The 24,706-nt window shown below is 45.9% G+C and overlaps 1 protein-coding gene across 1 annotated transcript; it reads left to right on the forward strand.

Moving 5' to 3' along the window:
* The first annotated feature begins 154 nt into the window (after positions 1-154).
* On the forward strand, positions 155-20,994 carry G6PC3 (glucose-6-phosphatase catalytic subunit 3). The gene is made up of 7 exons (XM_044444559.1): positions 155-225; positions 7,541-7,774; positions 8,832-8,938; positions 14,029-14,119; positions 15,769-15,887; positions 16,655-16,796; positions 18,551-20,994. Exons 1-7 carry the CDS (start codon positions 212-214, stop codon positions 18,906-18,908), a joined length of 1,065 nt encoding a protein of 354 aa, XP_044300494.1. The 5' UTR covers positions 155-211; the 3' UTR covers positions 18,909-20,994.
* The last annotated feature ends 3,712 nt before the right edge of the window (positions 20,995-24,706 follow it).

Raw genomic sequence — 24,706 nt, forward strand, 5'->3', positions numbered from 1 at the left:
GCAGAGGCAGATGGGTGGTTGATGGGCCCGCCGACCGGCGATTCCATCTCAGGGAAAGCGGGGGTGATCCGCTCTTGTCCACATTCGGAAGTGAGAGAAGAGAAAAAAAGAGCGCAAAGGAAGGAAAAGGAGGGGTTGTGTAGAGAACCAATTCACAGCCTGATCAGAACCGTGTAAATCTAATGAGTAGACATTCAGTGCAATCCTATGCATGCCTACTCAGAAGTAAGTACTACCAAGTGCAGTCGGGATTGAACTCTCAAATAGACAGTACTTCAGCCCTACTCCTTAGTTAGTCTATAGGATCACGCTGGCCTTTCCCTCCAAAATGTTGGCTGTGCTGGCTGGGGATGATAGGACTTGCAGTCCGAATACACTGAAAAAGGCCCAGGATAGGCGTCAGTTCTGGAACTCTGCTAATGTCCAAACATACTGAATGCTGACCGCCCTCGCCCCCACCGCCACCCCCACCATGCTGATAGGGTGAATTACCGGACTAGTCAGGTACATATTGTTGCATTCCAATACACGCAAGGCACAGAGCGAAGTTCTTGGCATGTGCTTATTTTAAAGAGCGGATGCTTCACTGCTTCAGTGAAAAAGAGAGATCATGAGCTTCCAGTGTTGCATTCTTGTACAGTTGCCTGGGAATGTGTACCATTGAAGTCAATGGAACTTATTTCTGAGTAGGCATAGATAGAATTGCAATGTAAAAAAATAGAACATCTAAATAAATAGTTCACAAAATGCAGAGAAACCGTAAAACTGCCGTAATGCTCAGAGACACTTTTAAAGCCAATCTCATGGCCTAAGTAGAAAAAACAGGTTGCAGTTTAAAAGCTTGAAATTTGAAGGAAGGTAATACCCCAATAATGCCACAGGTACTCTCTCCTCTTACAATTCATGTAGCTTTCCCATCTGTAGTAGTAGCTGACTCTTGGGAAGAAGCATTTTATTTCTCCAGCAGCAATTTAAACTTTTAAAGAACATTAAGAACAGAACAAGAGATACACAACTCTAGGTCTGCAATTAAACTATGTGATACAATAATGTGATAAATGCTATGCAACCTGGCCTATCTAGATCATTTTTCTCACACCAGGACACCCACAAGCAGGACTTGGACGTGGTTTAGCACAGTGCTTTTTTTGTACCAAAAAAAAAAAAAGTGCCGGAACTCATGCCGCCGGCAATAAGCACACACACCAATCCCAAGCCGAGCAGCGGAGCAGCGTCCCTAGCAGCTATCTCTCACTATCAGATAGCAGATCGCAGACACAATAGCAGCCTGCAGGCACTATATTAATGATGTTTGCTGCTGATCTGCTATGCCAAAATCACTTCATAAAATCCATTGAAAAAAGAGTGCCAGAATGCCGTTTCGGTGCGTTCTATGACAAAAAAAAGCCCTGGTTTAGCACCCTCTGGCTCATGTTCCCCAGCAACTGACATCTTGACTCTGAAACTGGAGGTAAATTAAAGCTATCAAGATTGGTAGCCTTTGACAGCTTTCTCCATTAAATGATATACTTCCATTTAAGATCATAACCATTATTTATGGAAGCAATTCCTTAGTGTTAACTATACCCTGTGGGAAACCTTGTACAAAGAATGGTTTTCCTTTGCCTATCCAGAATCTCCCATCTTCATTACATGATCGCAGGTTCTAGTTTTATAAGAGTGAGAAATTTCTGTGTATCCATTTTCTTCATGCCTTTCATCACTTTCTGTACTTTTTGCAGTTGGAAAAAAACATGCTTGAAGTGTGGGGACCAAAACTGTACACAATATTCCTAAATTAGATGTACTATAGATTTGCATGGATGTGCTATGATATTAGCAGGGTTTTTAAAAATTCCTTTTCAAATTATCTCTGCATGGAATTTACATTTTCACAGTAGTCACATATTGGGTCAATATTTCCAGCCCTAAGATCCTTTTACTGATCAGTTGCTGATTTGTCAGCTCAAATCCCATCAACATATATATGAAGTTAGAGGTTTCCTCTGCCAAATATACATCGACTAACCCTTGTTTAGACTGACACTCATTTGCCATTTTAATGTTCATTCATCACACCAGTGACATTTAGGAATACATTAATACATATTAATTAGTTATATACTAATTTAGACTTGGAATGTTTCTAAAGACCTGAGATTTTTGTATAGGACAGTATAAAAATGTTCCAAATAAATAAAAAAAGTTTATAGAATTTTAAAAATATTAATAACCAGGAAGTTGTAGGCATTTCTTTTCAGAAGTTGCATTTGAGATCAATGCAACCTTCTTCCATGTATGTGTGCATAGAACTGCACAGGATAACCCAATATGCATACTCTAAGCCCCATTGAGCTTAACTGGAAGTAAGTATGTATTCAATTGCAATAGCAAAGTACACAAACCTATGCATGTTCACTCAGAAGGAAGAGTCCACTCTCCTCTGTGTGCTAGGATTTTTGCAGCCTTGAAACATGTTTAAAAGCAAGAAATAACATGTACACGTGCTACAACAGGTTTGTGGCTGGGGGGGGGGGCTGGTGGACAAACACAACACAACTGCATCCTTAAAACCTTAATTTATTGCCCCTATTCGGGGCTTTTATATTTCTGTGGCGTCCTAGGTTCCTTTTATTTTGATCTTTCTGTTTTTATTGTAACATTTCGTTTCCTCCAGGTTAAGAAAGGGGTTTTTTTTTTTTCAATTTTAAGGACAAAATCCTACACATGTTTAGATAGAAAAAAGCCCTGCAAATCCCAGCTTTTTCCAGCCAGCCATGCTGTAGCTGTGTATTTCTGGTTTATGGACACGATGTATGATCTCTGATGCAGTCTAGAAGTGGAAAAGAAAACTTGACAGAAAACTGCCATTCAAAACAAAAGGTTCAAACTCCGATAACCCTATGAGTTCAGAGGAATGTCCCTTACCCCACACTGTAAGCAACTTGATAACGGCTGATTTCACGTATGCTAAGACTTCTGGGAAGCGTAGTTTGCCGATTCAGTGTTTCGGGCAGGCGGATTCTGGCCATTGCAGGTAACGGGAAAGGGGCGTGGAGTAAATGAAAGCAGGAGGCGATGGTGAAAGAGGGGTGGCAAAAAAGCACTCACAAAGGAAGAGGGCGGAGGAGGAGGACGCTGAGAGGGATCCAGAAAATATACTGGGGGGAGAAGGAGGAGAAGCAAGAAAGGGTAGGTAGCCGGAAGCCCTCTTCCCTTGTTTATGCTTTAAAAGTGAAATGCATCATTTCTTATGACGGATGCTCTGCGCCCCCAGAAGACAGTCGAGCATACAGTCAGCTCCGTAAAGGTTTCCAAACACCACTGGGCTGGGGATCCCAAGCCTGAAGAATGGCCATGTTGTATAGCCCGGCAACGTAGCCGCTGTTGCCCTTTAAGAGGATCTGTATAGCTTTGTCCTGACTTCACCCCCTCCTCTCTCTCTCCCTCCACCTCCGCATATCCCTTTCCCACTGCTACCCAAGGATCTCGGGAACTGTAGTTCTACGAGGAGGCGTGAATGCAAGATATTCCTCGTGGGGCGCATGGACTGTTTCTAGCGGCCGTAGCTTTTAGGAAGTTTCAGAGGTGGCCGGTGTAGTTTAACAGCTAAAGGACTGGAGGAACCAGAAAGTTCCTGGATTGATTCTTGCCCCTGCAGGAACTGTTTACGTGGCCTTTGGGCAGTCATTCGGCCTCGTCCTATGAATATCTCTTATATCTGGAGATCGTGACCTCCCGTAGGGGGTGAGGTTGGGCTGGATCCAGACTTACAGTAGGCCTGTTGAAATCAGATATTACTGCTGGATCCAATCACTTGGAATAGGCCCACTGAATGTAATTATTGTTCCTAGATCCAACTACTGAGAGTAGGCTCATTGAAATCAACCATCTCCCAGATCCTACTGCTCAGCTTGATCCAGACAGTTATGCGTAGAGTAGACCAACTGAAATTAACTACCATTATTGGATCAAATCCTAACAATAATACTTTGAGTAAGCCCACTGAAATCAATGGGGCTCAGGCCAGTATGGGCTACGTATGACTAAGTCTGGATCCAGTCCAGTATGAATGAAATACTTTAAGCCTTCAATGGCAGTGTATTTCTTCTATCCATTGTTATCAACTGACAGATTGAATTGTTTGGGAAGACCTGATATTGTAGGATTGCTGAAACTAAGCAGATGTGGACCTGATTGATAGCTATCGGTCCTGACAGCTCTACACTACTTCTGGGGAACATGGCTGGGAGGGTGCCATTGCACTCATGCTCCTCTTACAGGTTTCTGGTAGATCACTGGTTGGCCACTGTGAACAGAACGCTGGACTGGATGGACCCTTGGTCTGATCCAGCAGGGTCTTCTTACGTGTTGTTATCCCTACCTCATCCTCTGTGAATACGAGACAACTTGAGCACCATTCAGCTGAAAGTTCATGTGGGTGTTCATCTGGCATTTCAGCCATTGGATCTATCCCATGTGCATGTATATACTGAAACATCTGAAAAGCTAATCAAAATTGCAAGAAAGAATAGGATGAAGAGTCTCTGCAAATGGCGACTCATTGATTCAGAACTTCCATAATCACATGGTTGGCACATATACAGTTTGTATGCATACAGGATTTGTCAGATACTTGTAGGGGTTGCAGCCAGGTCAGGGGTCATGTGCAGGGACATTCCTACTCCCTGTTCATGTGTATGAACTTAAGTACTGTGCTCTGGAATACCATGAAATAGCCTATCTCGGGGCAAGATGCTCAAGTATTAGGTGGCTTCTTACCTCCAAATGGTGTTGAAGAACACTGATAACCTTGTGACAGTTGGGTCTAGTTTCTGGTCATGGTTTGATACATCTTGGGCACCTTGACAGATGACCTGTACCAGGAAAAGAATGGAGATCAGCACCCTGCTCCATCACCAGCCTTTCAGTAGCTTTAAATCCCACTGGCCATGGTATTCTTCTAAAGCAGGGGTAGGCAACCTGGTGTCTTCCAGATATTTTGGACCACAACTCCTATAAAGCCTGATATGACTTGGGAGCATCCTACATAGGTATGAACCTGCCCATACAGTACAATCAACACCTGAGGCTTTCTTCCGAGTGCCTTCTCCAAAAGAGCTTCAGAGGGTGTGGGCCTTCTTGTCGATGTTCTCCCACCTCTGATGGTAGAATGCTCTCCTGGTGAGATCTACCTGGTGCCAGCATTTTTTGCCCAAGGCTACTGTGTTAGCCTTTAGGCTCCAACTAAAAAAACCTGTATTTTTTCAAGCTTTTAATGGATAATGTTTTAGTGTGTGGTTCTATGCTTCTGTGGTTTTACTGCTTCTATAAATCTTGTTTTCCTGCTATGCTGCTTTAATTTTAACGTACTACTGATTTCACCTTATTTAATTTCAGATGTGTGTGCACATGCATGCATTTTTATTTTTATAAAAGAAACTTTTTTGGCTGTTTTGTCATTGTTACTCACCTTGGCATAAAATAAAATAAAAAATAAATTGAAAGGGTACTAATATGGTTTCCAACCACATTATGTTAGTATGGTCCTTGCATGTATGTTATTGAATTTTTGTTCAGTATGTTTTTGGAAGAACATCATCTACTCCACATGTTACTGGACAGGTACAGCTTAACTCCTGTGATCCATATATTGGTAACCTTGAGACTGGACTATTGTGATGCTCTGAATGCGGGGTTGTTCTTGAGACTGGTTTGGAAGCTGCAGCAAGACTGCAGCTTGGCTTTGCCATGTGTACAACTCATGCTGAAAGGGTTATTCTGGCTGCCGAGCCAGGTTCAAGATATTATGACTGACATAATGCCTAAACAATGTAGAATCAGGAAGCCTGAAAGATCATCTCCCTCTGTACAGGTCTATTAGATAGCTGTGATCTTCAGGGGAGGCCTTGCTGTGTGTACCATGCCTTGCAGGGTCATATCTGGTAGCAGCAAGTCAAGGGGCCTTCTCTGTGATGGCCCCTCCTTCTAGAAAGCTCTCCCCTCTGTGACATGTCACGCACTGATGAGCATACTCATTCAATAATTCCTGAAAACATGCTTATTTTCCCAGGCTTTGTTCATCAACTTTCTTTAAATTGTCTTATGTTTGTAATTGCTTTTGAACTGTGGTGTTAGAGAAGACTCCTGAGAGTCCCTTGGACTGCAAAGAGATCAAATCAGTCAATCCTAAAGGAAATCGCCCCTGACTGTTCTTTAGAAGGTTGGGTACTAAAACTGAAGCTCAAATACTTTGGCTACCTAATGAGAAGGAAGGACTCATTGGACAAGGCCCTCATGCTGGGAAGGACTGACAGCAAAAGGAGAAGGGGATGGCAGAGGTTGGGGTGGCTGGATGGGGTCCCTGGAGAGGTGGGTGTGGCGTTGGGCGTACTCGGGGGGGGGGGGGGGGGGACAGGAGAACCTGGAGGAATGTTGTCCATGGGGTAACAGGGAGTCGGGCATGACTTTGGAACTGACTAACAACAACATGTTTGTAATGATGTATCGTTTTGTAATATGTTGTGCTCCGGGAGTTTTAAAATGGGAAGCAGTATATAAACCAAAAGAAATGCATATTAAATAAAAACCAGTATGTGTTTTGAACTTCTAGGGTGCAGTTTATAGAGCTACTTGTGGGAATTAGGTGGGGGTGAGGAGTGGGGGACTGCTGCCCAGAAACAACCCCAAAGCCTGCTTGACATTCCAGTCCATTTTCAGATTCTTGTACTGATTGTAATGCTGATTAACCCACCATCTTTTATGTAGTCTCTGTTCCAGAATATGTTATTATGTGCGCTTTGCTGCCCTTCTGGCGCAGCCATCGCTTCTGTTAATATGTTCTGTTTATTGTTCAAGCTAATTAATATATTTAAATGAGGCCAGGAGTAGGAAACCTGCTCTCCAGGTGGCGTTGGGCTACAGTTCTTCTAGAGTCATAGTCCAAACCATCTGGAAAGCCCCAGGGTGTTTCGCCCTGAAATGAGACCTGTGCAGGGCAGTCCTAAGGCCCTTAGAACATGAGCCCTTTGGGAACAAGACTCTTCATAGTTTAAAGGACTGATGCAAGTGAAGAAGAGACCAGCATGGTCCCTAGAGGACACCAGGCTGGGAGGGCTAATGTGATGGTTGAATGTTTGTTCATGTGAAGGCCGTGTGTGAGAGAGAGACTTTGGTCCTTCCCACTTTTGGCCTTGGTCCCACTCACAGCTTGCAGATGGCCCCAGAAGGTTGTGGCAAGGTCACCTAGCCCTCAGGCTGGAAGCCCTCCACTGACTGGACCACGAGAAAAGGTCTAGAATTACGTTTCTACCTATCCCTGGCTTACTGGGTTGGGGGTGCTTCGCTTCAGCGGCAAATCTGGAATATTTGGCTGTCCCTCGCTGTTTTACAGTGCTCAGAGAATGGTCCAGTACATTGCTATGCAAGAAGCTACGGTGAGCTGCTTTAAACCTTTTTGGCACTTATCTTGTGAAGCCACAAGCCCACTGAGATCCTGTGGCAAGCACAGCCTCTTAACCCATCTCTGTGTCCTTTTCAGCTTCGTGACCATCATGGATTCTCTCTACACCAGTGGCATTTGGTTTGCAGAGATGCTCCAGATGGGTCTGCCTGGCTCGGAAGACTTTTGGCTTTGGGTGACCTTCCTGGGTGACCCAAAATGCATCTTCATTATTTATTTCCCTCTTGCTTATTTCCTGCTGGACCAGAAAGTTGGAGTCAAAGTGCTCTGGTTGGGTTTAATCTCTGAATGGCTCAACTTAGTCTCTAAATGGTAAGCAATTGGTATCAGATGCTATTCCAGGATTGAGCTGCTCTTGGAGACAGCATATGAATAGGCCTTGGGGCCTCTTCCTGGCAGCCTTTCAAAGCCCCTGCTCCAATGAGTGCTGAATGGCTTCCTTTTTAATTTCTCATTATGCCCCTTAAAGGCCACCGCCATCCAGATTTCTCATAGTCCCCTGGAGGAATGCTGCCTCAGCAACACCGGGGAAGACTAAGATAGCAGCCACCCAGCTTCGGTTCAGGTGCTGCTGCTACCATTCTGGCATAAGTTTATTTCAGTTTCTCTAGGAAGTTTGATATATGCAGTCTGAATGATGTCGGTATTCATGCCTCACAACTACTTTGGTGAAAAGGAGCGATGAGCCAAGCAATGGGCATACACGTACCCAGTGCATCACACAAATCTTATTCTTATACACCTCCTGTGTTCCTCTTTTGCTTCTAGGTTGGCATCTCTGTGTAACTTGTAGGAAATGGTAGCCTTTGGGGGATTCTTATTTCAGCCTGAGGGTGAAATGTCCTTTCAGAGAAAGCTTGTAGGGGCCCCATTCCAGTGACGGCCTGGCTTGAAATTAGAGGGGCAAGGACAAAGACCAAAGAGGATGGGCCAAAACCAAAAATGCCAGCCTATTTTAGCTTGCTGCCAGGAACTAACCCTTAGCAAATAAATTTCTGTCCTTTGGAATGTAGAAAAACTGTCCAAAATAACAAAGCAGGCAATGACCAGGAGGAAGTGGGGAGAGCCATAGAGCCAGATTAGGACCATAGGTGGGTTGGATTTGGTCCCAGGCCTGAGACTGAGCCCTGATTTTAATTTATATCCCATTTTACAATTCTTAGGAAGCCTGCTGAGAACTCACTCCATATAGTTAAATATAGAACTATAATAAACAGTCTCAGAAATGTCTGGATAAATAGCAAAGAGTCGTAGTCAGCAGTAAGTAATAGCAAATAAATAATAAATCACTGTAAAGCTTCAGAAACCTGAAAGTACCAGATCATTGCTTGACTTGTTATTACTTCCTGTTCCCCCTCCCTTTCCCAAGGTTCTTATTTGGTGAACGGCCGTTCTGGTGGATGTTTGAATCTGGATTTTCCCAAAAAGGAGAAGTCTTTCCCCGCCAGTTCCCTGCTAGTTGTGAAACAGGACCAGGTTGGTAACTCAAGACGAAGTTCAGCACTTCAGTTTATTTATTATTTATTTATTTATTTATTAAAACATTTTTATGCCGCCCCATTCGCCGAAGCCTCGGGGCAGCTCACATCATTAAGTTAAAATAATTATAATATAAATTAAAAATATAAATATTAAATTAAAATACAACAATACAGTTGATTTGGCTTTGCTATTTAAGAATCACTGGGGTAGCCTCCCCCCCCCGCCCCCCTGGGCTGTTAATTCTCTAACTGTGGCGATAACTTTGGGAGACAGAGCATTTCGACATCTTCTACAAACTAGTTCTAATGTGGTTGAGCAACCCGTTTTTCTGGGATGGCAGCTTCCGAAGCTTCTCATCCTGGTGGGACCAGCTAAAGGCTGAGGTGAGTTGGAAGAAGAGTAACCATGCGGTGCACTTGTCTTCACCAGTGGCCGGCCAGATGTCTCTGGAAACTCACAGGCAGGGTGAGGTGATGTGGACCAGGGCTGGCCTGAGGTCCACACCCCAGCAGGGGCCAGCTACCAACTCCTGGAGCCTCCTGGCATCTGATTTTGGTTATCACAAGAAGGCAACAAGCTGTTTGTTATTTAATCTATCAATTTTGTATTTTTATTGCCAGCCAGGAGGAAGGTAGTTGTGGCATATCTGTGTCGTGCCAAAATAACTTGGCTGGCCTTGGGTACTGTGCACATTGAGCGAGGTGGGTGGAGGCATCATTTGCTATTTGGCCTCCAGCAGCAAAATACCTTTGGCTGGTCCTGCCAGGAGGAAGAGAGGAGCAAGTGGTTAAGTCCCCCTGCCAAGAAACACCTGGAACCAGAACTGATTATGACTGTCCTCTGTTGTTTGCCTTGGACGACTGGTAATTCAAGATAACATAGGAATCTCTCTTATTTGGAGTCAAACCACTGGTCAGTCCAGCTCATGGTGTGAAACTGGGGCCTTCTGCAGGTAAAGCAGATGCTCTGCCGCTGAGCTCCAACCTGGCTGTATGGTGGAAGGTGAGATTGCACAAAATATCTGAAGAGCTTTTCCCACAGATAATGGAGCAAAGTGTTTTTCTCCTGTTGTGGGACTTGCACCAACTGGTTCAAATGGCAAGAAAGGGGATTTTAATTAAGCATTAGGAAAAGGATTATGAGCATATGAGCTTTTTGATGGTGCCACACACTGCCTTGAAAGATGGCGGACTCTCTCTGGTAGAGGTTTTTAAGCAGAGGATGTCTGGTCACCTCTCAGGGATACTGCAGTATTGGGTTTCTTGCATCAGCAGAGCGTTAGACTGTATGACCTTCTGTGACACGAGCCCCACTAGAACATCCCAAGGGCCCAGCTTGTCCCCATCCCGTTCACACAGTGGCCAACCAGCCACACACAGGTGACCATAAGCAATCCGGGAGTGTAACCACACCTTTCTACCCATTTTCCACAGCAGCTGATGTACATGGGTACACTGTCTCTGAAACTGGAGGCAGCATATAGCCAGCGGCACTAGTAACCATTGGACGCCTTATCTTCCATGCATTTGTCTGACTCCCTTTTTCAAGTATCCAAACTTTTCTTATTGGAGCATTCCCAATTAACAGCTAAACTGCTTAGGTCTAACTGGCTTGGAAACAGGAGTGAGGCATTAAATGTACAGGACTTTTCTGCTTCTTTTTTATTTCTTTGTTTCTTGCAGAAGAATACTCAAGCCCTGATGCTGCCAAATTGCAGATTGAATTTGGGAGCTTAAGAATAGAAACAGAAATTTGGGAAGTATCTGACCAGGCATCAGATTCTCACCTTCTTTGCAGTATGTGAAGAGAGAATAGGGCAGTCTTCTCAACCTGGCGCCTTCCAGATGTGTGGACTGCAGCTCCTACCATGCCCTGCTGGCATGTCCATTCTCCAGGGATAAGGAGAATTGTTGCCCAACACCTCTGGAAGGTGCCAGGTTGCAGAAGGCTGCCCCAGAACCAGCCGGTGTAGCTGCCACAGCTTTTGCCTGCTAAGCGGATGCCAGTGTGGTGCAGTGGCTAGAATATCCTCTTAGGGAAACCTAAGTTCAACTCCCACCCAGCCACGAAGACTTCTGGCAGGGCCACTCAGTATTTCTCAGCCTAATCCCTCTTACGAAGTTGCTGTGCTGCTGAAAGAGGGCAGGAGTGTGTATGATGCTCCAGGCTCCTTTGAGGACTACTGGGATAACAAAATCCTATGCATGTCTAGAGAGGAAAAAACCCTACAACTCTCAGTGTTCCCCAGCCAGTTTTCCAGATGTCCAAAGCTTGGCTTCAGGCAAGATGGTTTCAGATTGTACCTAGGATGTTCCCAAGCATTGCTGGGAAGAGGAAACAATCTGAAACAATTTCAGTACCCAGTAAAGCCCAATTTGAATGACTGCCATCTCCTCTCTTTCAGCACTTTAACCAAATGCAGACTCCATGTCCTGAGCATCAGCTGCTTGTGTGCTCCTCCCTCTTTCTCCTTTGCTCTGTTTACCATCTTGCTTGATGAAGAACTCTGGAGAGCTCAAGAGCTTGCACAGTTTTTGTTTGTTGTTGTTGAGTTGGCCTAACAAAGATATCACTGTAATATCGATTGACTAAGGTGCATTCCTAAACAGGTTAGGCAGAAGTCCTGTCTGGGAAATGCTGGGCAGTGGACAATTCTTTTCTGTCTAAACATGCGTAGGATTTATTGCACCCTATATTGGGTTGCACCCTAATAAATGAGCCAAAAAAAAGTGTAAGTAAAGAGCCCCTTGAGGGTAGATTCAATTGGATGAAGAAAGATCCTTATGCCCTTGTGGTATGAACAAAATTGAATTATCGGAACACTGGGGAAAAACAAGTTTTATGCCCCCTGTATAAAGAGATTAGGCAGAACTATTTGGCCTGCACTTTTGGCAAAATGAAGTATTGACCTGTGGTAAAGAAAACTGAGTGCCATCTCTGTAGGGAAGTTCAGTCTGTGACATATAATGATGCTCTCTGTGTGTTTGGGTACTTGGCAAATAATCAGAAAACTGCCTTGAAGCAAGCAAATGTTGTCTCTGCTAGTTGTAAGTTTGATGAGCTAGGCTGAGTGGTGAGAATTCAACAGGCTGTCTGTTCTAGGCTGTTTTTATATTTCATGACGGTTACTGGGTAGGTCTTGTGTTTATTTTGGTTGGTCGTAAAGGCAGGAGCACTACATGAGCAATGCTTCTGAAGTAGCCATTGGCAGACATCCTCCAAGAATTTATCTAAAGCTTTCTCAAGCTGTCTCGGTGCGTGTCTATCACAGTGTCTCATGACAGTTATGTGCTGCGTGTGAAGGTTTGTTTGACCCACACCAGTGCCAATCCAGATTCACAATTAACATGGAGGGGAGCCCGGAGAGCTTTTATAGAAGGCAATTTTGGCTTCTTTTTTGTTAATAGTCCTTTAAATAATACCTATAGCATATGCAAACAAAAATAATAAAAATACCTCCTCCCCCACATTGGCACCTTCACTTATAAAAGCACTGAAAATATGCAAGGCACAGTACAGAAATAAAATTAACTGGTTCCTTGGCTTATGATCAGAAACAGTCCTCCAGATGTGTGGGCTACAAACCTCACAATCTCTGGCCAACATGGCCGATTCTGCTTTTCCCCTTTGCCAGAATTGTGGGCTTCTTTAGTCTGGTTCCAAATTTGCAGCCTCACCATGCGTGTCTTCTTGTGGCACCAGAAGGGAAGTGTCCTTCTGCCCACCAAGACCTCTCCTGTGAGGATTATCCCTGTTTCTGCTCTTGTTCTGCATCATACAAAACCGTTGGCAGGAAAACTCATACTTGTGTGGAGAAGGGTGGGGGGCTTAATGAAATCCACACTCCTCATGCCCCCACCCTCAGTTATAGCAGAATCATGTCCCTCCCTGTAAACTAAAACAGAAGTCAATATGGAGCCTCACCAAAAAGCCTCTGGAGAGACTCTGGGTGAGTCTCTCCAGAAGCCCCTGGAATTCAAGGCTGATTTGTTGTCACCAACAAGTTGATCAAGGTTTTGGTCTTTGACATCCAAACTCACAGGTTTGGGAAGGTGAGGCCTTGATCAAGGAGTTCTCTCACAGATGCGGGCTGTGAAAATCTTCACCCACCACTGTCACCTAGCCCAGGATTTCATCAGCTGGTATGGAGGGCAAACCTGCCAGCACTGGATGGTGTTTCTGGAAAGGGGATATTTGACTTAGTTCGTCCAGCACTGCACAGTGCAAAGAGATCTGTGAGGCTCGCTGGTCTTAAGGTGGCAGAGATGGGGAAGAGTGCATTTGCACAACGACATCTTGGACACTACTTGTGGTTGCTCATAAGACCATCTGATCCAGCAGCAGGTCCCCAGGCTTTGATTCCATCACAGCCCGGCCATATCTTGTGGCACTTTCCATGGGCCTGCCCCCGAAGAAGACCAGGTAGCTTCCTCTGGGGCAGACAGAGCAGCAAGGCTGCTAACTGGGGCATACTGTTGGATTCGCCTCATCTCGGCACTGAAGGATCTGCCCTGGTTGTTTTCCGGGCTGACTTCTAAATATCAGTTTCAGCCATTAAAGCAGGAAATGAGAGGGCCTGTCTGTCTCTCAGGCCAACCTGCTCAGATCGGTAGGAGAGGTCCTTCAAAAGAAATCTTCCCCTGCAGAGGTCTGCAGATCAGGTCTGCGGGAAGGGGCTTTCTCCCTGCCACACTGCACCCAGATGGGAAGGCTCAACCTCTGGAGTTGTATCTGCTTCCCATTTTCTGTGCATTCAGGAAGGCAGGCAGAGCGTGCGCCTTCTTTTTAATGTGGCTTTTAAAATTGCTTCTGTGATGGCTGCAAGTTCTAAGGTTGTTTTTAGGGGTTTGTACTTTTATTTGATTATGGATTTAATTTTCTGAAATTGTTGATAATGTGCTTTGGTTAGCTTCAGAAAAGGAGCATAGATATAGAAATACCAAACCAGAGATAGCATTCCAAAGTGGGCTGAGGCCAAAAGACCCTCTTGTCTGAGCTCTCTGCTGTGGGATGCAACCATCACCCAGGAATGCTGATAAAAGAACGCGCAGGAAAACCTCATCTTGCATCCTCTTTTTTTGCAGGCAGTCCCTCCGGTCACTGCATGATTACTGGTGCAGCCCTTTGGCCAATAATGAATATGCTGACCAAACGAATATCTCAGCACTCCAAAAGGTACATCTTTATGAGACGGCAGTTCAGGTTCCCAGTTCTCCCACATCTCTGTTTTCTGATTCATTTTTGTTCCCATTATCTTGATCGCCATTTTCCTCTACCTGGTACTTCCAGGGCTTTTGGACTACAACTCCTGGCATTGCCAGCCATTGGCCATGGAGGGCAGGGGCTGAAGGGAGCTGAAGTCCAAAAGCTCTGGAAGACACCAGTTGGAGAGAGTGAATTCATTGCACTTGATAGTCCACCTTTCCCCCATGACATTCAAGGTGCTCTGCAGGTACTTCCTCATCCCTTCACAACAACCCTGTGAGGTAGGTTAGAATGTGAGTAACTTAGGTGAGTAATTTGAAAAACATCCTCATCTCAATGCCAAGCAGAAGTGTTGAACTGTGTAGCATCCCCAGGTGGCCAGGCCAGAAGAGTCCGTGTGCGTGTGTTGGGGGTGGCTTTTTACCTTCTTCTCTTTTTTCCTCCTCATTCCATTTCTCATCATTGGTTCTAGGACTGGTGCAACCCCACACCCTGTCCTGTAGGATTGCCTAGGGAACAAGGCAGCTGTTCCACCCCAAACTCCCAGCTTTCTGCCTGTCCCACTCGCAAAGCATTGCTGGTGCAACAGCCACACCAACAGAGTTCCTGCCACCGGTCAAGGAGCCTATTTCCCTCTCTGGAGGCAAACTCTTTCTCTGCCTGCAGAAGAACTAGTCCGGCTTGCTTAGGCTTCCTGGGATAATCTCCTAAGAACAGTAGGATTGTACCCACGAGTCTCAATCTAATGCATCCCAACCAAACCAACCCATAACATGTGTGGCTGCAATTTCTCTGCTAAACGAATTCACTGCTTCTTTTTTGTCCCTTGACCAAACTGGCTGTACTTGACTGACTCTTTCAGCCTCTACTCGGGCTCACACTCCCACTTTTATCCCCTCTCCTGCTGCAGGTAGGTGTGGAAGGCACAAGGGGCAGAACCCTCATGGAACCTGACCTTCCATGGGAAACCGTTACTGAAGGGGTGGACAGAAGGTAGATTTCCAAATGTTTTGGGCTTTGACACCCAGAGGCCTCTGCCGACATGATCAATGGTCAAGGATGGCCAGGAGCTGCAGTCTAAAACATCTGGACTTTCTGCCTACCCCTGTGCTAGAGAGTACCCTGCTCACAATTAGTATGTTGCATGCGGCACAGATGTTTTACTTATATATTTATTTATCTCATTCTGCTTCTATGCCACCCCATAGGCCAAGGGTTTTCTGGGTGGCTTACAAATACTGAAACCAGCACATAAAAACAATCAATAAAACAGATAAAATAATAAAATTAGTAAATTGATAAAAACATCTCATATAATAAAAAATATATAATTTTTATTACACAACATGACCAAGTGCAACCAGATAAATTAACAACCAATATTAAATAAATAAGCAATAATAAAACACAATTTCAATTACCCCAAAGCTTATTTGAACAAAAAAAGTTTTTACCTGGTGTCTAAACAAGCCGTTAACCCAGCAGTTTCCAGGTTCGTGCACTGGAAGGGCTGCCAGGTTTGGCCGATGCGCGCGCTCGGCAGGGAGGAAGCTGCGTCCACGCTGCCAATTGACTGACTTTCCTGGCCATGTCTCTCTCCTCCTTTTTGCCCTCTGCAGCTGCATTGCAAGGATGGTGCCCTTGGCAGCTTATCTCCTCCTCCTGCTGGCCGTGGGCCTGTCGCGTATCTTCATCCTCGCTCATTTTCCCCACCAAGTCATTGGTGGCACCGTGGCAGGTGAGTCTGTTGCGCTCACCTGTGTGCCCGTACTCTGGGGGGCCACGGCCCTTTGTAGGTGGGCCTGATCTTCCATGGGAAAGCATTACCATGATATGTTCTGGGCTGAGCTTAGAAATGCCAGCAATATTCTCCCACGCCAGGCTCAGGAATGAACTTCAGGGACTGGTAAAAAGCCATCTCAGGGGAGACACCTTTCAAGCTCAAACGTTCTTCTCCAGTTTCAGCCAGAAGGTTCCTGGGGGCTTCCCTTCTCTGCACTGAACAGTCTCCCCCTTCCCTGTAACTGGCAGCAGCAGAAGCACCAGAAGAGACAAAGGGTGCTGGGAAACAGCACACTTTGGGAGCCATGGGAAATGCTGGTCTCTCAAGACCTGTTCTGGATGAGATTTGTGGCAGCAAGTATCACAGACAAGACAGACCTACCTACAGGTGGTGAAAGGAACAAGATGGTCATAGGCCCAGCCCCAACCTGAGACCCATCTGTGTATCAGAACCAGCCCTCCGCCAGGCTCTGGTTTTGGGGGACCATCAGCATTGTGCTCAGCAGGCCTGCCCCATTCCTTCAGAAGCATTTCTGCCTCGTTTACTCCCTTCCAGCCCCAGGGAGCTCATGGAAAGTTTTGTGGCAGGGATGCCAGATTGCCCCTGTGCGGGCTGCTGGCACAGACAAGGCAGTGACATGAACTCTACCAGAGAGGCAGCGTGTGATGCTGTGGCCACTTACCCCGTGTCTCACTCTTTTCCTTTTCTGACCCCTCTGCTAGCGATCATCCTGGGCTGGCTGCTAGAATCCTGGGTACCACAGGACAGGGGGCTCCAATTCTACCTGTGGGCTTCCATGTCCCTTTTGCTAAGCACCCTGATGACGTACTGGACGTTGGTTGCGCTCGGTGTAGATCTTGCTTGGTGAGTACCTTCAATGGGAGAGAGCTTGGGGCGTGGAGGCATCCATATGGGCATATTTTTCACAGGCGGTGCCCCAATGAGCATTTAAGATCAGCCTTCCCTAGCCTGATGCTCTCCAGGTGTGTTGCACTACAACTCCCAGCATCCCTAGTCAACTATGTAGCTGACTATGTAGTCCAGTGCAACTGGCTGGGAAAGCTGCTTGTAGTTCTTCATCTTTTCTGCCAGGCCAGTCTTTCAGCTCTCTGGCCACAGGGCTGGGGGATCTCATGTAGCAGAACAAACTTCGTGGTATTAGTGATAAGGGGCAGGGCCGGCAGAATGGATTTTGTGATCATGCTACTGGTCTTCTGAACACCCCCTGTACAGCTTCTGGTCATGCCTTTGGAAAACCTTCCTCAGGTATTAGAGGGATTCACAAAATTCAGAAAAGCAATATTCACTCAAGTATTGACTTCTGAAAAGGAAAAAAGGGGATTCAACCATATTTAGCCATACTGAGAGTAAACTCATTGAAATCAGTGGGACACAGGGGGTGTTGCCGGGCACTTGAGCTGTACCAGAAGAATGGTGAGGAGGTTATTAAGGTTCAGCCGGCAGTGCAGCAAAATTCCCAGTATGTAAAAGACAGGATGGTTTCCTGGAGCCACAGCAAGGACTGATAGCCTTCAGCTTGTTAGGAAGATAATCCCACTGGAGCTGCCTTCCCCAGTCCTTCTGTAGATAAGGGCTGCTTTTGCTGGGAGAACAAGACTGTTTGCCTTGTTGAAGCAGCCTTGTCCCTGTCTCCCAGGAAGGGGAAGGGGCTCAGAGCTTGACCCAGTAATAGTGGGGGGAGGGGCTTTATAAAAGCCATTGCAAAAGGTGTTGTCTTCTGCTCTCATCCTTGGGAGAGGAATTGATATGTCGCTTGCCTGGCCAGCTTTGGAGGCCCAACTCACCTTTTCCCACCAATCATGGGATCAGTGAGGCCACAGAGATGGGAGTGTGAGATTTCTTGTCTTTTCATATATCCTACATCCATATTTCACCCTTGCATTCAGTAAATCCTCTTTAACACAGCTGGCTTCATTTGTTCCTAGGTATCCTCGTATCTATAGTGAGGTGTTAGCTGGACCAGGCCCCTGGGATTAAAATAGGTCCCAATCTTTCCACTGGAAGGTTAATTTTCAAACTTCCTTGGCATGCACAGTGGGGATTTGGGGAGACATTATAGAGGGAAGGGAGTGTTAACCCTTCACTCCTCAATTTGATCCTTCTGGAAATCTCCACCCCCACCCCATGGCAGCAAAATACAGGCCTTCCACTTGCACCAGTGAAAACATTGCATTTCTAAATTTAATTGCCATGCAGGGAGAACAATTGGGGCGCATCATTGCAACATGTGGGAAGGGGACTCAACCCTTCTCTTTGCAGTCACAGCCCCTCATCAGAATTTGTCCCCTGCTGTGTATGTAAGCTGCTGACAAAATCTTCTGTTGGCATCGGTGGACCCTTCAGACTCTGTGGAATAGATCCAAGGCCCCAGAGGAAAGATTTGGGGTTCACATAGAACAACACCCCCATAGTACTTAAATCAGCCATGGCTGACTTGTCCCAACAATTTCAATAGGCCTGCTTTGACTAAATTTGGATCCAGCCCAAAGCCATATTGAAGTGGCCTCAGAAATGGAAAGAGAGTGTTTAGTTCTGTTGGATTTGCTGTTTCCTTGCAGAGGTTGTCCCTGTGTGACTTTTCCGTTGCTTCTTTCCAGGTCAATCAACCTTGCCACCAAGTGGTGCTTGAACCCCAAATGGATCCGCATGGACACGCGTCCCTTTGCCTCCCTGTGCCGTGATGCAGCCACAGCCCTCGGGCTGGGACTGGCCTTGCACTTCCGCCGTGCCCAGGTCAAGCAGGAGAGGCTCGGGTGGCCTTGCAGGGCTTGGTGTGCCGCCCTCGCCCTCGTTGTCTTGCGCCTTCTCAGTGACATGGGGCAACCGCAGGAAGCGGCTCTCTGGTATGGACTGGCGTTTGTGAAGTATGCCACGTTCCCATGGATGGTAGTCACGCTGCTTCCCAAAATAGTTCTTGCTGTGGCCTCTAGGGCAACACCACCCCACAAGGAGTAGCTTGCAGGAGGAACGAGATGCTCTTTGGGAAGGCCCAGCAGTGAGGGACCCCCTCAGGATCACGAGCCTTTCCCTGCAGGCACCCCCATCCACCCTACTTGACATGCAGTCGGTTTTTCCACTCAAAGACATTCTAGATTTTGCCTCAGAGCCGGTTCATTCAGACAGGCCAGTACATTTTCTCTCCTGGTCTAAACAGCTGTACCAAAAAGCAACCCAACATCCTGGCTATTTCTTTCCTCATTGCCTCCACATGTACATGCTTATCCCAGCTCGACTAAGAAGTATGGTTTTCTTGTGTGCCCGTGGCGGTTTACAGTTCTGTTCAGCTCCCGGCACGGCAGCCCAAATGATTTTAGGAAGGCCTCTCCAGTGGCAGGAATCTGGGACAGGCTGCCTGGTGACCCAGCGGAATGGATATCACAGTGGGCAGTTCAGAGCTGGCCCAACAAGGGTGCGTCTCACTTGGGTCAGGCGGAGCTGATTTGTGAGGCAGGAGGAGGTGCTGGGTGGTCTTTCACTCCTACCAGTCACTGGGTGCTAAAAGATCTCTGGTCCAATCTTTTCGGTGGAAGGATGCTTTCCCCCCTAAGCTTCCCTGCCATGCAGAGAGGGAGTTTTCATTGGAAGGGCAAAATGCATGAAAAGAAAAGGCACAACCTTCCCTCCTGCACCCCCAGATTCACCCCTCCCCGCCAACCCCAGCATGGTAACTAAGCTTAGGAAAAGCTTCCCATAGGCTCCAGTGTCTTCTTCCCATAGGCTCCAATTAAGCCCCTAAGCTTAATTACCATTTGGGTGGGGAGTTGCATGATGTGAGGAGGAGGGTTTCTTCTTGCCAGAACATCGTGCTGTTTCTTGGAAACAAGTTTGGCTCAGACGTCCTCACTTTTGGTGGAGTAGACATTCACGTATGTACCTGAAATGGTTTCTGTACAGTACTGAGATCCCACCCACAAAGAGTGGTGCACGCATTATTCCTGCGTTGAGTCCACCAAGCTTAGATCAGTGAATCAGAGTTGGAAAGGAGGCTGATGAGGTCGTCAGCTTAGGGCAGAGAACTCAAGGGAAGATCTAACTTGAGCCTTGTAGCAACAACAAAGCGGTAGCTTCAGTCATAGGCAAGGCAGGACAGGGCCTTTCTCGTCTGCTGATTTGCTCTGCCTTAGTGCTAGAGCACTTCCCTAGGTGCAGAATCGCTGGCCGCAACGGCAGCTGGCTTGCTGCTTCGAGTGTCAATCCTCCAACCCAGAGGGAGCCGTGCAGGTAGCACTCCTGCCTGGCAAGGAGGGCACTCCAGTCCCTGGTCAAAAGCACCTGCATCTGTCCACGCAGGCTTCCAGGCTTCCAGTGATGAAATGGCATCATTCCCCACTCAGCTGGGTAGTTCAGATGCGAGTGGCCACCCAGTAATTGCTAATAATTAATCATCCTGGGATGCATTCCAGAGCAGAGCGGCCATTCCCTCCCCCCCGCCCCCCAAAGTTTTTCTCCTGTAATTGTAATTTTCTAGTACCACTCAGCTTTTGATATGGATGCAACACTCCTTCCTAACATGAACTCTTGGGGAACTTTCTGCATAAACAGTGGATGAGGAGACCTGCCTTTGTTGGCCTGATGTGGCCACTCTTGTTCCCTCCCAAAGCTCCACTCCTTCAGAGATGAGCGGCGGAGGCAGAAAAAGGAATCTTGCTGTTTTCCCCCATTCCCTCTACAGAGTGTGCAGCTCACCCACTTAAGTGGGAGCAGGCACGGTATGCTCAGTGGGTTGCCTGCCCCGCTCAGTGGAAGAAGGGACAGGGCAGATAGAGCTGCTCCAGCTGAGGGATAAACATCCAGGGGGACTAGACTTCCCCTGAAATTTGGCTTCATTGTGTTGTTGAGCCTGAAGCCCAGCAGGTGCAAATATGCTCACTTCAACCCTATAAGTAGATAAAGCTGGAAAATATCCCAGGCTATTTAACATGTCCCTGTAGCATCTTTTCAACCTGCCTCTCACAAAAAGAATCTCACAGAATTGGAGTTGGAAGGGGCCAAGAAAGCCATTGGGTCCAACTCCCTGTTGGTGCAGGACACCAGTTTACACAATCCCACTCAAATGGTTGTCCAGTTTCTTTTTGAATGTCTCTAGTGTGGGAAAGGCAGCTGGTTCCACTGTTGTTTTGCTCTGACAGTGAGGAAACTTCCTGATGTCCAGCCTGAATCTGGGTTGCCGCAGCTCGAACTGATTATTTCATGTCCTACGCTCTGGTATTAGCAAGAATGGGTCCTGACCTTCCTCTTTGTGACAGATCATGTGTGTCCCCCCACCCACAGTCTTCTCTTCTCAAGGCTGATCATGCCCAGTTTGTTTAATCTCTCCTCATAGGCAATGTTTCCAAACCCTGAATCATTTCTGTTGCTCTCCTTTGGGCCCTTTCTAGTTTTGCTTTCTTTTCCCTCCATCTTTCTTAAATCTTGGTGCCCAGAACTGTGCACAGTATTCTAGATGAGGTCTAACTAATGAAGCATATGATCTGAGTGTGGAGGAACTCTGTGGTTCCATTGTTATACACAGATCACTACCTGGTAGGTTTTAGACTTGCTGGTGATTGGAACCTCTGCAGGGGTGGAGCATCAGGATGGTTTGCTCCAAGATGCTGATGGATATGATGGCTTCTTGACAGCTTTTGTGGATTTTCCTGTTGCCTTGGCAGGCAATTCTGTCAAAGTCCTGGCCAATCTTTAGAATGGAGAAATTACCCAGGCGGTGGACATAATCATTCTCGAGTGCCTTCTCTTGCAGAGTAGAGCCACCCCAGCACCTTGGGCAATATCCCCAGGTTTTCTGGGGATCTGGTGGCAATGAAATGGGTGAGATGTTGGCTAGAAAAACATTGGCAGAAATCTCAGATTGAATATGATCGAATACAGGCTACAACCTATATGAAGGCCTACTCTGGTGATATGCGCAGCAAAGAAGAGATTATTGTCTGCTGCTATCATGTCTGCAAAAAGCTGTTCTATGAAGTTGTTTCAGGTGGTCAGGGGTGTTTTATACACTAATCCTCAGAAAGAGAACTTAGATCTCTCAACAGCCTGCTGTGGACAATTTGCTCAGGACTTTGCAAAGTTATTTGCATTACTCTGACTTGTTGCTGTTGTTGATTTTGTCCCAGAGGATGTATCTTGGCTCCTGCTTGTCCAGTGTTATTGGATGCTTTTTAATGTGTACAGCCTTAGCATCTGGACAGGATTGTTGGAAAGGTGAGAGCTATCTTTCTGGATCTTCACCTTTTCTAGCTCATTCTGACTATGGAACACACTCCACCTGGCGCCATCATTATAAGTTTTTCGGCACCAGGTCAAGACCTTTTTATTTGACCAACATTTTAAAGTTAATTAATTTTAATTGTATATTCGTTTAATTCATTTTAACCATGTTATTTTATACTCAACCAATATATTTGTTTAGGTCTGGAGATTGTATTTGGGTTTTAATGTCTGTAAATCACCCAGAGAGCCCTCTGGGCTATTGGGGTGGTACATAAATGCGATAGATAGATAGATATATTCATTCTTGTGATCTGGAATTAATACTTCTGTTAATGCATCTCAGAATAGCATTTGTCCTTTTTGAGGCTGCATCACATTGCTGGCTCATATTTAGCTTGTTGTCCACAATAACCCCAAGGTCTTTCTCTTTTTCAGTTCTGTTGAGCTCATCTCCCCCATCTTGTATCGATGCATTTGGTTTTTTTTCCTAGACAGAGAACTTGGCATTTGTCCCTACTGAATCTCATTTTGTTGCTTTCAGCCCAGCATCCAAGCTTATCAGGATCACCCTGGATCTTCATTCTGTCTTCCAGGATGATTGCTATTCCACCCAGTTTTGTATCATCTGCAGATGTTTGTTCCTTGTATTTCCTCATCTGAATAATTAACACACATGTGGAAGAGCACTGGGCCTAGGACTGAACCCTGTGGCACCCCACTAGTTACCTTTCTCCAGTTTGAGAAGGTGTCATTGATGAACATTCTTTGTGTCCAATTTAGCAGCCAAGTTTGGATCTACCTGATAGTTTTTTCTGTCTACTCCAGTGTTAGCTAGTTTGCCTATCACGATGCAATGTTGAAAGCTTTGCTAAAGTCAAGATAGTGTCCATAGTGTTCCAGCTGTCCATTTGGGAGGTTACCCAGTAAAACAGTGCGATTAAATTGCATATTGCAGCAGCAGCATCCTTCCATTCCAAGAGTGCTTGAATGATCAAGCTGTATACTGTATACTGATTTCTTCCTTCCCTGTTTCCCAAGCATCTTGAAGAAGAAGGGGTCCCAGAGGTTAACAGACACATCATGAGGCTGAGCTGAAGGGGGCGAGCTTGAAACTTTACTGCCTCCCCCACTGCTTTATATCTACCTCCCAGTTCCTCAGGACATAGTTGATGCTCCAAAACAAAGCAGTACCATCCCTCAGGCTACTCCCTCACCCTCTGCCTACCTTCTGTGTGGGTTCCTTAATGAAATATTAAAATATAAATAATGCACTAGTTTGTAAATAACCACTGTTTAAATGGCAAGCGTGCAATAGTAAGCAAACCCTATTTCCATAAGGACTGGCAGTGCTGGTTGCTGTGGTCTGCTAGAACTCTGGCATTAATTAGCCCCCACAGAGTGAATGAGTACTGTACTACTGCCTAAGGTTTCCCTTTTTGTACTTTTCAATCAGTCTTTCCCAGGTATGACCGAAATATCAGAATCAATAATGCAAAGCTAGTTGGCATTTGCAGCAAGTATAATTTGTTGGTCACAAATGAACCCCTTTCACTTTGGAGACACAGAGAGAAACATAATTGGAGGGGCTTGTCAGCCTTTTGCTTTGTAAACTCAGATTAAGCACAAGCTCGATATCTTTTCTCAAGAAAAAAAAAAAACTTTTATTGTATGAACATTTCCCTGGCATTCTGTGAATCCGCTTCCTTACCGTGTTCCCCCCAGCATTTCATGTTAAGAAGCATAAAAACATGGTACATGCAAGGCTTGTGGCAAATAACCAGAACAAACCTGTACAACTGTCTGTTGTTCATATTTGGATGCTGTTTAGCACCATGTCCTTTGGTGGGGGCGAAGTCAATCATCAGAGCAACTTATTCTTTTATTACTTGTTTCATTAGTGTGCTGTTTATCTTGCTGTATTTTATTGTAAACTGCCCAGAGAGCCCTCTGGACTGTAGGGCAGTGTATAAATGTTAAATGAATGAATGAATAAATAAATCTACATACCATCTGCTATAGTGGCCACCAGTGAATTTCAAAAAAGGGGAAATGCATTACCAGAAAAGATGGCACCATTTTGCATAGATGTAAATTTTAAAATATGATAATTTAATTGGAAATGCTCAATCGGCTGTCCACGTGCTCTTTTGAGGACGCCCTCAAAATAGAAGACAGGCCCCTGACAGGCCTTCAAATAGAGGACTGTGCTCTTTAAGAGAACATCCATGGGAGCTGTAGATACGTCCTTTGCATGTTTACTCAGAAATAGCTCCACTGTGTTTAGTGAGGCTTGCTCCTGTGGAACTCTGTACATAAAGAACAGGAGCTGGCAACTTGTGGTGCTTCAGAAGCTGAGATTGCATTTCCCCTAATCTCTCACCTCAGGTTATTTAGGCCAGGACTGATAGGAGTTCTAGGCCAGCAACATTTGGAGGGCCACAAGTAGCCTCTAACTGGTAAATAGAATTCTGGATTAAGACACTACGAAGCACACCTCCTGCATGCACTTGGGTCAGATCTCTGGCAAGAATAATTTCTCTCTT

The sequence above is a fragment of the Varanus komodoensis genome, unplaced genomic scaffold (assembly GCF_004798865.1).
Source record: "Varanus komodoensis strain SLA01 unplaced genomic scaffold, ASM479886v1 scaffold45, whole genome shotgun sequence".
Classification (NCBI taxonomy): Eukaryota; Metazoa; Chordata; class Lepidosauria; order Squamata; family Varanidae; genus Varanus; species Varanus komodoensis.